Genomic DNA, 12,151 nt, shown 5'->3' on the forward strand with positions numbered 1-12,151 from the left:
TGGCTAGATGTCTGCTAATAGCTGTGCTGTTATCTGAGAGAAAGAAAAAAAAATTCTCCATTAAATCCTCATATTTCAATCACATTTTGAGTGACGTGCTGACAAAGGGCCGAGCAGGAACTGTTTAAGACCAATCAATCAGCGTGGTGTGGTCAGAGGATGAGCCACCACCCTGCATATCTCTTACTAGCACGGTGCTTCATTAGCTGGCAGAAATTCCACTTCTACACAATGACGTGTTTCTGATTTCTTATCACAGTGGAGCAGCAGGGGCGTCAGTGCCTCAGAGCTCATCGCATGAATCAGCTGAGAGTGATCAATCTTCCTCGTTTCACTGATATCTGGTCGACGCTGTGAAACATACTGCGTGTGTGACGCTAACAGAGGAGCCACGCATGTGTGTCATTATGTTTGTCAGTGTGTTTCTGCATCGCTGCAGAGATATTCTGTCTGACTCTTGGACATTTTACTGTGACCAGACGCTACAGAACGTCCACCGCCACCCCTTCTCACCGGTGCTGTTGGTTAGTCTGTTCCCCAGGAGGCTCCATCCCGGAGGCAGCGTCAGGTGGTGGAGGGCCAGCGCCAGGTTCTCATCCAGACGTTCACACTCCTGCAGGGGAATCTGACAGTCATCCAGCATCAGCGCCGCATCGAGGCCGTCAGCCCGGCCCGCCGCGCTCACCTGTTTGGAGGACGATTACAAAGATGACTCAAGTTTTACAGAGGAGGAGCCGAGGCTTAGTCTACTGGAAGCACTCGCTTTAAGACGCTCAGCCTAAGAGCATTAACCAAAAGCCTACAAGGTAAGATGTAAATGTAGAAAGACACTTCCACATGCATCTGTCAGTACTAAGCTCAATTTGGGGCTGTGCTCTGTTGAGGAAAACAAATCACATTCAAAATGTTCCATTAGAAGCTTTAAGTTTGGATGCTCAAGACGCTTATATTATCTTGTCCTCCTCCTTGGCGAAGCAAATTCTATGTTAAATCTTAATGGGATGATAAACTGTGCTGAAAGAATTCATTAATTGAATACCAAGGACTGTGACACATCAAGGCTTGTCAGGGAAGAGACGAAAACATGGCCATCTTTTGTCTCACTGTCACTTTGCCCACATAGCTGTTGCACTCGTAACCAATGGTAACCACTTCCCTCCTGTTCTGAGACGAGCCTCAGGTTTTGTGGTTACTCTACCGCTCACAGACTCATGCAGTTTGGGCCAGTGGCAAACTGAAAAGATGTTTGGGAAGCAGGAACGCTGCACTGAAATCTCTGAGGAAGGATGGGAGGCAACTCTTGATAACATCCACCGCAGTTCTATAAATGCCAGACATACCTTTGTGCAATTCAAAGCAGTTTACAGACTCCATCATTCAAAGCCCCGACGATATATCCATGGCTTTTAATAAATCTATTGCACAACATCCCCTGCTTGCCATCTTAGGATCCGTGGTGCTTAATCCGTCCATTAATAAATATGAAGGGCGACCCATGTTATTCTGTCCAGCAGTGGCTCAGAGCTCGGGGGGAATGTGCTTCACATGGAGACTCTTGGCTATACATTTACTAACACAGATAATATCCTCCTGAGAACATGGCAACCCCTGTCTGATAAATGGACGGCTACCTGTGATAAGGCTCGAGCTTAGAGTGGCACCACATGGCACTTGAAAGTAAAACATGCAAGATTTTATCATCTAATCCAACGTGTATTAAAACACATTGTACATTTTGTTGCCTGTCAGCTGTTATCTTGCAGAATATGACGTCTGTATTTAGATTTTTTATCTTCTTCTTCTGCTTCTTTTTCTTCTGTATCCCCTCGGTCCTTATTTCCAATAAGTATTATTATTACCAACACTGTCATTTAACTTCTGTGTATGCATCTATTCTTAAAAAAACATTTTCTATTCCTTTTCTCACATGGATCTTTAAGCCATTTTGTGTTGTACTTGTGCTTGTCTTGTTAGATCTCCAAGCCAAGGCCAGGAGGGGATGGGTGGGAGGAGGGGAGTTATGTTTGTTGAAGATGAGAAAAGTGAAGGAAAATATCTCTGTACACTGTGTGACTTGCATCTGTCTTTCAATAGAATTACATTGAAAACAAGAGGTGGACATGAGTGGCGTTGTTGCTCACCAGGAACTGGGCCATGTCAAAAGCCAAATCCTGGACAAAGCTGAATTGATGCTCGGCCAACGGAGCCACGCGACCCGGACAGGGCTTCAAGTCCTCGGGGACACCTCGGCTGACCGAGCACAAGGTGACCTGCACCACCTCGCAACAGTTGTGGGCTACAAGACGATACAAGGAGGGACACAGACAGAAAAGGAGGGAGGAGAGGAGACAGAATAAGTTTAATATACAGGTTCATATTCTAAATTATCAATCTGTCCATCCCAAATGAGAATCAGAAACACTTTTCCCCTGATGAAAGAGGATTTCCACAATGAAAACTGATTTAACTCTTAACTGGCTGCTTCAGTTTCAGGGTCCTGGTGCTGGTCCTGGTTCACTATGTGGTGAGTTCACTGTTTTGTAGTCAGAATGTAGAGTGAGATTTATTATACCCTATTAAGTGGACTCAAAGTATCCCACAATGCTTCATGACAAGTAAAGTATCACTGCTGCTCACTAACCAAGCACGTTATAAAGTGCTACATGATATAAATACCATCATGCATAGCGCTGAACAAAGACAGATATAATTAGCAGCGCAGAGACAATGACCCGAGTAGTGCGCAAAAGTGTTTTTTCATTTTGTGGACGAGCTCAGGATGTAGTCCTCTACACAGAGCACAGAGCGGTGAGTGATTTCAGACACAACCTTGAACAGACAAGAGCCATCATTAACGTCTGGGCTTTCCTACTATGATTAAGCCAAAATGTCAAAAAGGCCAATAGCTCATTAGTGCAGTCTGTCCAGCTCAGGGGAAGATGGCCAAGCTTATATTCTACTTCTAAAAGTGCCGTCAGTTGGTTCCTTCATTTAAGTCAATTGTATTGTGAAGTAACTACATGTTGTAAGTCCCACTTACATCAGTGATGGAGACTGATCTGCGACAGTCGCATGTAAGAAGTGTATGAGGAATTAAAAATCTGAGAAGTTCTTTCAAATAAACTCTTTATGGGGTTTAAGAGGGACCGAAATAATCTCACACCAATGACACAAAAACAGATTTAAGATTAACAACCACAATTCCTGTTTTTTTGACAAAACTGTGAAATAAAAACTAATCAATAACAACAATCAGCTACAGTATAGTGCAAACTCCCACCACTGACTTAAGCCACATCTAATAAATACCAATAAATCTGAATATTAATGAATGAAATGTACGTGTGACTTAATAAAAGTGTTTAAATTCATCCCACTAATCCCTATTTAGCAGTCACAAATCAAACCTGACCTACCAAAAAATGCAGTAACAATTAATGCAAATGAGTTTTGAGCTGTGATATCAGCTGTTGTCGTCTGCGTGGCCTGTGTCACAGTATAGAAACGCTCTGCATGGCTGCCTGATAAATGCCTGCTTCTAATTTCCAGGGCATGACACGGGCCTTTGCATGAACGTGCTCCTCCCCAAAAAGCAGAGTCCTCCTCTGTGGCAGCACGGCTCCTTTTCATTTTAACCTTATTAACGTCCTCTGCATCCGGAACGAGCCTCTGACCACATCAGACGCATTTCTTCAGCGCACCTTCTGTCTTTTACTCTGCGTCCGTGTCGTTCGGAGCGACAAACGGTCACTTAGTTCAATGTTTTGGCTTTAAATGCCTTGCTGAAGGGCACCTCAACCCGAGCCACAGTACTGATGGAGTGTATCTCCATCAGGCGACCTTCTGCTTGGTCACAGGACCGGTCCCTCTGAGCTCTGTGTGTGCTGATGGAGGGAGCAGCGAGGCGGAGCTAATCTGTCAGTAGACAGCAACACCTCCTCCGACCCCCCCAGACTGCTGTAATTCAGCAGAGCTCTTAACAAGATAACACAGTTTAACATGTTCCACCTTCTTTTTCTCTGTCTGGGACGCAGACACTTGATGAGGCCAACGATATCCTTTACATTTGTCCCTTCAGCTCATATCTAACATCTTCCCATCCATCTTTACTACAGGATCACACGCACCTTTGACCCCTGAGTTCCGTGCTGCCTGTCGCATCCCTCTCTGACTTTAGCACTGGCTACATATGTTCGATCTTGCAGGTCGAATTAGTGCAATGTGCTCCAAGAGGAGTGATGAATGAGCCAAGCTCTGGAAAATGTAAAATGAGGTGATTTCTCTCTCTCCAAATCACAACATTCATTTAAAAAAAAACGAGGACAGTGGTGGTGGATGATTAATCATTTATGACTTCAGCTTTCTTCCACTGCCGTAATCACTCCTGACTGCCCCATGCTTTCTGTGTGACGTGAGGACAGAACAACACCATCCCCTTCCAAATGAATGTCACAGTGCGGCACTGTTGCATGCTTTGGGCAGCAGCAAGCATGGCTATAGAAGACGGACTGTACGGTCAGCGGCCATGATGAACGTCTGCCATGATGCTTGTAGTTTGTTTTTATTAAGCAGCACTAACCTAAAAGGTTTCTGCATCAAGGACACACATGATGGCACAATTGAAAGCAGACTGAACTTGTATTAGCATGCAGGTGGAGCTGCCTTCACACAGGTCGGCTGGAGGTAACACGGACGCTGCAAGGCATTGTGGGTGGGGTGGCTTACCGGGACACAGCGCCTGCAAGGTGTCATGACTGCTCCTTAGGGTGCTGGTCAGGTGTCTCTGTGTGCTGCCAGCAAACAGCAGGAAGTAGTCCACACCCTCCTCATCCGCAGCCAGCTCTTCATCAGCGAGCTGCACTGTGACAACACACTGCCCCTGCAGGGGGAGGGACGGAGGGGAGACAGTGAGCATCAATTCCATCAGGAAACAGTGGAGGAAATGACTGACTGTAGTAAATCTGTGTGTTTCACCCTAGCAGATAGATCTGATACCTCTGTCTTTACTGATCTGACCAGATGCAGTACTGAATAGGTTCTGAGTAAAACATTATATGAAAAGAAGCTTATTTTCTATCAAGTCTAAGACACACTTCCTCCTTCCTGTTGTATGTCTGCCCCCCCGCCTCTTTACTATAACTATCAAATAAAGGCAACACCAAAAAAAAAATCATAAAAAAATTATGTATTTTGATTACAGTTATCAAGCCACATTTGGAACTAGTCAGGGATGCACACACACACACCTTGATCGTGTGTGTGTGTGCAGCACAACAAACCCCAAACAACTCTTACAATTAAGGTTTTGAAGTCCAAAACTATGGAAAACAGCAGCCATCCTCTGGCTGAGTGCTAGTGTGCACATCTATTAGTCTCTCATCAATACAGTCGAAATACATCAGGATTTTATGTGCATTTAAAAATGCTTCACAATGGGACCCAGCTACAGGTTGGCAGCCTGGATTCCACAGTGTAAAGTGTGGAGGCTGCCAGTCCTCTCAGCGCCACAACAATTACACTAACGGCTCAGAGTTAATATGCTAATGATGAATTATTGATGTTAAAATTCCACACATCACATCATTAACAAACAAACAGGGAGGCACCAGACAGAGCTGAAACACGGAGGAGCAGCTTGACGTTCTGCCAGCTCAGTGAGCGAGCTCCGTCAGGTTCAGACCGCAGAGGAGGAGGAGGAGGAGGAAGAGGAAGAGGAAACAGTTTCACAAAAGGAAGCAACGTGATTAAGAGCAACACTTCTTGAAAACATTACAAAGTAAGCCACAGTTGTCATCACAGCCAGCTAATTTGATGGTAGCCAGCTAGAGAGGAGAAGCTGCTCGTGTCCACCCGTCTGAAACAGTGTGTGTGTGTGTGTGTGTGTGTGTTTTCTCCTGTCCTGTATTATAAATATCTTACATGTTTACATTCTTTATTCTTTATTCTTGATTATGCACCAATACACCGAGGCTAATCCCCTGTAATGTAATGTGAAAACCAGACTGATTGTACAATCAAGGACACACATTTGGAGAAGTACATTTGCCATCAGTAAACTGTATTTGTGCCCAATGAGAACAGAAAACAAAACATACAGGAACAAAAGTCAACTTCCAATCAATCTGGGTAGACAAGTTTTCTCAGCTATATTGTGCTTATTAGATAATATTCCAGTGTGAATACACAACTCTGCATAGTTTATTGTGCAGTCTGCTCTTTTCCTACAGTGACAGATGGCTGTGTTGTGGCTGGAGCGTTGGGGGGGATGATGTGGTGTCATCTGGGGACAGACTGAGGAGGAGGAGAAGCAACAAAAATAGGGATATTGTTCCAAATTAGCTGTTTTCCACTGGGGGACTGCAGCTTGTTGACACCGAGGAGGGATAATGGGACATTTCATCCCACTTAATCTGACCAGTGTTGCAATCTTTTCACCAGCTTGGTCCGACATGAGCAGCCTGACGCGACGGCCGGTGAAGGCTGTCGTCGAGGTGAGCTTAACAGTCAGGGTTAAAGGTGCTTCCTCCTGCTCTTATAAAGTGGCCGCCTCGGGGCTTTGTTCCATTCGAGGGAAGGGAGGAATCAGCAGGTTGACAGCAGCGAGACTAACCAGCAGCCTGAGGATTGGCAAGTCTCTGTTTGGCAAAGCAACTGCTGCTGCTGCTGAGCAATGTAAAGGGGGGGTGGTGTGTTCAAAGGCAACCACATAGCCCAGAGGCCACAGGAAGAGGAACAGCCCGCAGTAACCTTCTGAGAGCCGGGACGAAGCACACTGACTTGCAGCATGAAGGGAGCGGGCTTTGCTATGCACGGAGAGTCTGAGCTTTAACAAGCAGAGCAGAGGCACTGGAGTAAATGAGTTGTAGATGGGAGGAAGCCAGCAGGCATGACATTCTCTCCATTAAAAACTCATCTTTAATCCAGAGCCCACATTGGAAATTAGGGTTTGGTGATAGCGAATGGATTGGCACCTCAGTGGATTTATGAGTTTGCACTCCACGAGAAAATGAAAACATATTAGTGGGAAATGACTTCCACATCCTCACGACGAACAAAAGAAAAGCAAAAGGAGAAATCTTTTTTTTTTCCTCTCTGCTGCTGAAGGCCGCGGGCAAATCGCCTCAGTCCCAACATCAGCCTGCTGCAGCTGCCACATTAGCTGCTCAAATGATTTCTGACGTTTTATCAAAATAAATACCGTAGTGAACTACTGATTTCTAAACTGACCAGGAAATTAACTGAGGAGAGAAAATAGTCACAAAATCACATCTTCGTGTTTTCTGCTCTCTTCCTGTCGCTTGTAAGTAAACTGTGATCAGTGAGCTGAAACTGATGTGAACTGTTTGAAAAGAGAGAGAGACTTAAGAGTAGAAGAGAACATCATCTGAATAAGGCCATTGTCAGTCCTTTTGGAGGGAAATGTGTTGGCAGGGGGCAGAGGTGGGGAAACAGAGATGTGAAACATCTGCTGGAGACGGCAGGAAACACAGCTGCACACAGCGCCCTTCTCAAAACATGAAAACAAGCGCACACACACACACACACACACACACACACACACACACTAACGCTACTGACAATGAGACTAATAATAGAAATGATTAAAATACCAAATGATAAAATCCTAAGTGATGCTCACGTGTCCTGTTTAATTCAGAGAAGCAAACGAGCGGTTTAAAAGCAGCACCGGTGGATGTGTGTCGGCCACACCGTGTGACTGTGCTCTCTGCTGGTAATAAGTACTTAACAAAGTGACCTGCTGGGGTATTGACCTGCTAATCATGGAGCTTCAGCGGGTAACAGGCAACATCAAAAGAACAGCTGGAGGCCATGAACCCAGCCCCCTCTTTTAAATATGCATGTGTGAGTGTGTCCTGCTCCACACATCCTGTAACTGTCCAGGTGAGGCGCTGGTTGATTTCAGACCTTCACTCACACTGTTGGGAATTCTCTACAGATCAGCTTTTAATGATGAGTTTCAAATTCACTTTGCAGTTTTAATGAATATTTATCCCCCTGGCTGGATTTCTGACTACAGGCAGCACAATGTGGAAGTTTGCTCTACTTCAGCACCCAAACTAATTTCCAAAGCACCCCATGGGACCTCTGAGGTTTTTCTCCTCTTCATTAATCACTGTAAATGTAGGAGACCTAGCTTTCTACCTTTCACTTTGTTGAATGCCCCACTCTGATTGGTCAATTACAGCTATATACCAGGGTCCTGCAGCACCCTGTTTGGGGTCACTTTACAGTAATGAGCGGCTCACTGTACCTTATTCCTTACATGGTGCATGGCGACGGCCACAATGACAATAAAAAACAGACTATGGACAACAAGCCAAACTTCATGTTCCGTGAAGAGCTGGCGTGATAAAACTGTTAAAGGTTTATGGATACACTTCCTTGACGGGGTGATTCATCCCTGCTGGCATTCTGGAGATCTTACTAACAAGGGAAGCCAACTTCACTTCTGAGGGTTTTCTTGGAGGCGGTATATTTTAACTAGTTCTGTGGTTTAAACAGAAATTTTGGCCCTTTTTCTTCCGCTAACAATTTATGGAAATCTTACAAGCTTGTTGGCCTGTTAACACAGTTGACATGTAAAGTAACCAGAGCATTTACTACTAAACTACACACCCCCTCTGACCGACACACAGTGCGGCTGCAGACGGTTACCGAGCAGAGAGGTCCCAGTTTCCATCATCACAGCGGCTCCTGTGCCCACGGTCATGTGACACTGCACCCCTACCTGCTCATTTAATTGTGAGCCACTCTGGAAAACATTGTCTGCTAAATGCCAAGAATGTAAATAGCATGTTTACTTGCAGGCAGAACAGCAGAGTCCCTCTCTGTTATTGAAAGAAGTTTAACCCTTTCTATGCCCTCTGAAGCAAACTCACTCTAAGTTGGTGATCCAGAAATTTAGACTTACAAACTCATTTTCAGTCACTCTGGGTGGCAGAGATGCCTCAATATGCTTTTTAAAAGGGAACTACTGCAGAGACTGACTAAATCACAGATGAGGCTGTCTGGGTGGTTCATGGGTCAGCTACTCTGTACAGGCACACACACACAAACACACACACAAGTCTTGGACCACTCTCTCTCTCTCACACACACACACTGATGGCAGAGTGAAGATCACTTTAACGCCACCCGCAGCTGTATTTAAGAGCAAACCTCAAAAAACGAGGTTGACAACACCAGCCTGTTTGTAATCTAACAGTAATTAAGAGTTAGAAATTAAACAGTAAATTGGCTGAGCCCAAGGCTGCTCATCAAGCACCATGGGGTTAAAGGGATCATGAGATTGACCACTTGTTGGGGGCACGGGGCACAGACAGCTGCATGATGACCTGAGAAGACAACCAGGAACATGAGCCACAAAGCAAAGCTTTCAGTCTGGAAGGTGGCCCTCACTCATCGTAACAAATAGGAGATTTCAAGCTGCTGAGATAACCTCCGCAGTGTGGCTGATAGGACCTCAGCAACAAGCTTCACCTGCTCCACCTGAACCACCTCAGCTGGCTCCACTGGGGAGCAGACCACGCAGGTGCCTCCCTGGCTGAGGCCACATGTTGGCATCCCAGGTCACATGATGACTCGGAAACTTTTAAAATTTAGCTTGGAAAATAGGCTGAAAGTTCCACGTCCCAAAAGTTTGTCTTGCTGCTCAGTTATAGAAGCAAAAGCAACTTTCAGTACAGCATGTTCTTTTACACACACACACACACGTACACACACAGTCGGCATAATCAAAACATTTCCACTCACGCTTAACAAGAACGTCCAGCAATCAAGTGCTCACATGTCCTCTTCACACAAGGCACCAAGTTCTTTGCTGTAATTACCTGCTCAGCTATTGATTTGAACAAATGGCACATGTCCAGGTAAACTAGGCCTCTATTTGTCCTTTTTCCTAAATAATTCTAGAAGTTCCAAGTGGATCAGGAGCTGTTCTCTGTTTCTAACTGTGAGGGTTGCTATTCGCTCCCTCCACCAAAAACCTGAGCAGAGACGAGGCCAGTGTGGCTTTGAAAAGACAGATATTCTCTGTATTTGATGGGGAGGAAATTACACAAACGGGTGGAGCAAGACACGTTCCTGGTTGGGGGTTTTATCCCGGCGGGAACCACTGTACCAACAATTCTGCTTTTGGATAGAAAGAAGGGAGATGTTTCATGAAGAACAATTTCATATCATTTCATCGTCATAGCAGTCGTCATGTCTTTATCTCATGTTGTTCATTTCCTGATAAATTATCTGGCTCTGCTCTCGTAATGTCACCGGCTCATCGAGTGGTTCTTCTCATTCAACTGGCATGAAGATAGATTTGTCTCAGTATTATTTGTGTGAACAGATTGACAATCAGTGTGTAAATGTGTAATCTGTAAATATAAACCGCCTTTATTTGCAATTTTATATTGCAAAAGTTTTTGTTTTTTTTAGAGAATCTTCTTTTGCATCTGTGGAAGGCATTTTATATTTACAGATTACACATTTACACAAAGATTGTTGATCTGTTCACACAAATAATACTGAGACAAACCCATCCATATCTCCATAGACTATGAATATGTAAAACACAGAGAGGATGCAAACTGTTATAAGTCCAGCAAACATTAAACCCACGCAATTGTTTTCAGTTAGTCCAGTTAATTAGACGTCTTCTCAGGTTGAAGTCAGGTCAAGCTATTCCAGGAACAAGACATGAGCTCATATAACTCAGCACTAACAAGGTTGGTAAAGGTGTAGGCTGTCCCGCCCTAACAGGTGCAGCAAACCTGAACCTCCAGGCACACGACTGCAGAGTCCTGAGAGGAGGCGTAACCGGGCAGACACCCGTGTGGGCCGACCAACGCCTTACAGAGGCGTTAAAAGACAAACTGTGAGCCCTGCAGAAAGAAAGACAGAGAGAGAGAGAGCTTCCTCTAGTACGAGCACTGATACTCACATATAATGGAGCAAGCTGGGGATTGAGTTTCATGTCCGTGGACACTGTGAAGAGAAGAACAAATCAGAGGTTATGGCCTGTGCTGTGAATTTGGTGATACAAAATGAGATGCTGTGTTAAAGCAGTACTAATGATGGCTTGGGGAAGTGCAACAAGCTGTAACACAACATTAAGGTATAATAATGAAGTGGATATGGCTAATGTGTTAGCTGCCTCCTTAGCAACAGACAAGGTGCAACATTAAATCTCTTATGTGGGTCCGTCGCTTCGAGTGTCTCCTCACATTACAGTGCAGCACTGGTGTTGTTCTGCTGTTTTACTGGAGAATAAAACCCTGAAAACAAGTTGCTCTAGAGATCACAAGACTGGACATCAGGGTTTTGTTTTATTTTTTACCACATTCATGCAGCGGCATCAGAACATTGTTGCTGACAGGGTGACAGTTAAGCTTGACCCTGGCAGTCGTCCCAACACTCAGTGGGAGGTTAATAGAGCATGGGCACAGAACAGACACACCCTGAATAACACGCAGGAACACACACTCATCATCCAACTAAAACTGCCAACTCTCTATTTGTGCTTGTCCATTCAAAGACAGCTGCAGCGATGATGACAAAGGTTTTGTGTGCTGCAGCCTCCACCGATCGCAAATTGGTTCCTCACCAAGCAAATGAAGGAAAAAAAAAAAGTAGCTTCAACACTGAAACACATTACTTTGCTCCTTCTACATGGTCAGTAAGATCAGTTAGCAGGATTTACCGGCTCATGTTCATGTTTGATTCCTCGCTCCCAGTCTGGGACGCAGGCCTCAAAGCTGTTTTCTGGGCACAAGGTCAGAGGCAGTGGGTGTGTAATTACATCCAAACAAACTACAGCTATAGGCTCGAGGACGAACGGATTGGAAGCCGCTTTGTTGAACTTTCTTGAAGAGATATTGGCCTGCTCGCATTCATCAATGAGTCAAGGGGCCGTTCGGCTTTAAGAGCCTGTGTTCTCCTCAGTTATTTGGAGAGACAATTTTCCTTTGTTTGCTGTTCCCTGGCACTAAAACAAGTTCTTGCTGCTGGCCTCAGTGGTCAGCAGTGCATTAATCACATGAACCCCACAGCGGGGGAGGCGGCGACAAAAGGCCAGGACCTAATGAGTTCAGCAGAAAACACCAAAAGAGTCACTGATGGACTCGACTGAGCGCTGAAG

General features: G+C 45.0%; 1 protein-coding gene across 5 annotated transcripts in view; it reads right to left on the minus strand.

Annotated features, from left to right (window-relative positions):
- The window catches only part of LOC139198562 (A-kinase anchor protein 13), a 92,403-nt gene that overhangs the window by 64,837 nt on the left and 15,415 nt on the right, over nucleotides 1–12,151 (minus strand). For all 5 annotated transcript variants that reach the window (XM_070845515.1, XM_070827449.1, XM_070852816.1 and 2 more), the window contains exons 2-5: nucleotides 10,955–10,998; nucleotides 4,726–4,879; nucleotides 2,142–2,296; nucleotides 514–685 (exon numbers count right to left, since the gene is read on the minus strand). In XM_070845515.1, coding sequence (XP_070701616.1) covers nucleotides 514–685; nucleotides 2,142–2,296; nucleotides 4,726–4,879; nucleotides 10,955–10,987 — 514 coding nt within the window. In that variant the 5' untranslated portion in view covers nucleotides 10,988–10,998. The remainder of the gene's footprint in view (nucleotides 1–513; nucleotides 686–2,141; nucleotides 2,297–4,725; nucleotides 4,880–10,954; nucleotides 10,999–12,151) is intronic.

Source organism: Pempheris klunzingeri, chromosome 1 (genome assembly GCF_042242105.1).
Source record: "Pempheris klunzingeri isolate RE-2024b chromosome 1, fPemKlu1.hap1, whole genome shotgun sequence".
Lineage (NCBI taxonomy): Eukaryota > Metazoa > Chordata > Actinopteri > Acropomatiformes > Pempheridae > Pempheris > Pempheris klunzingeri.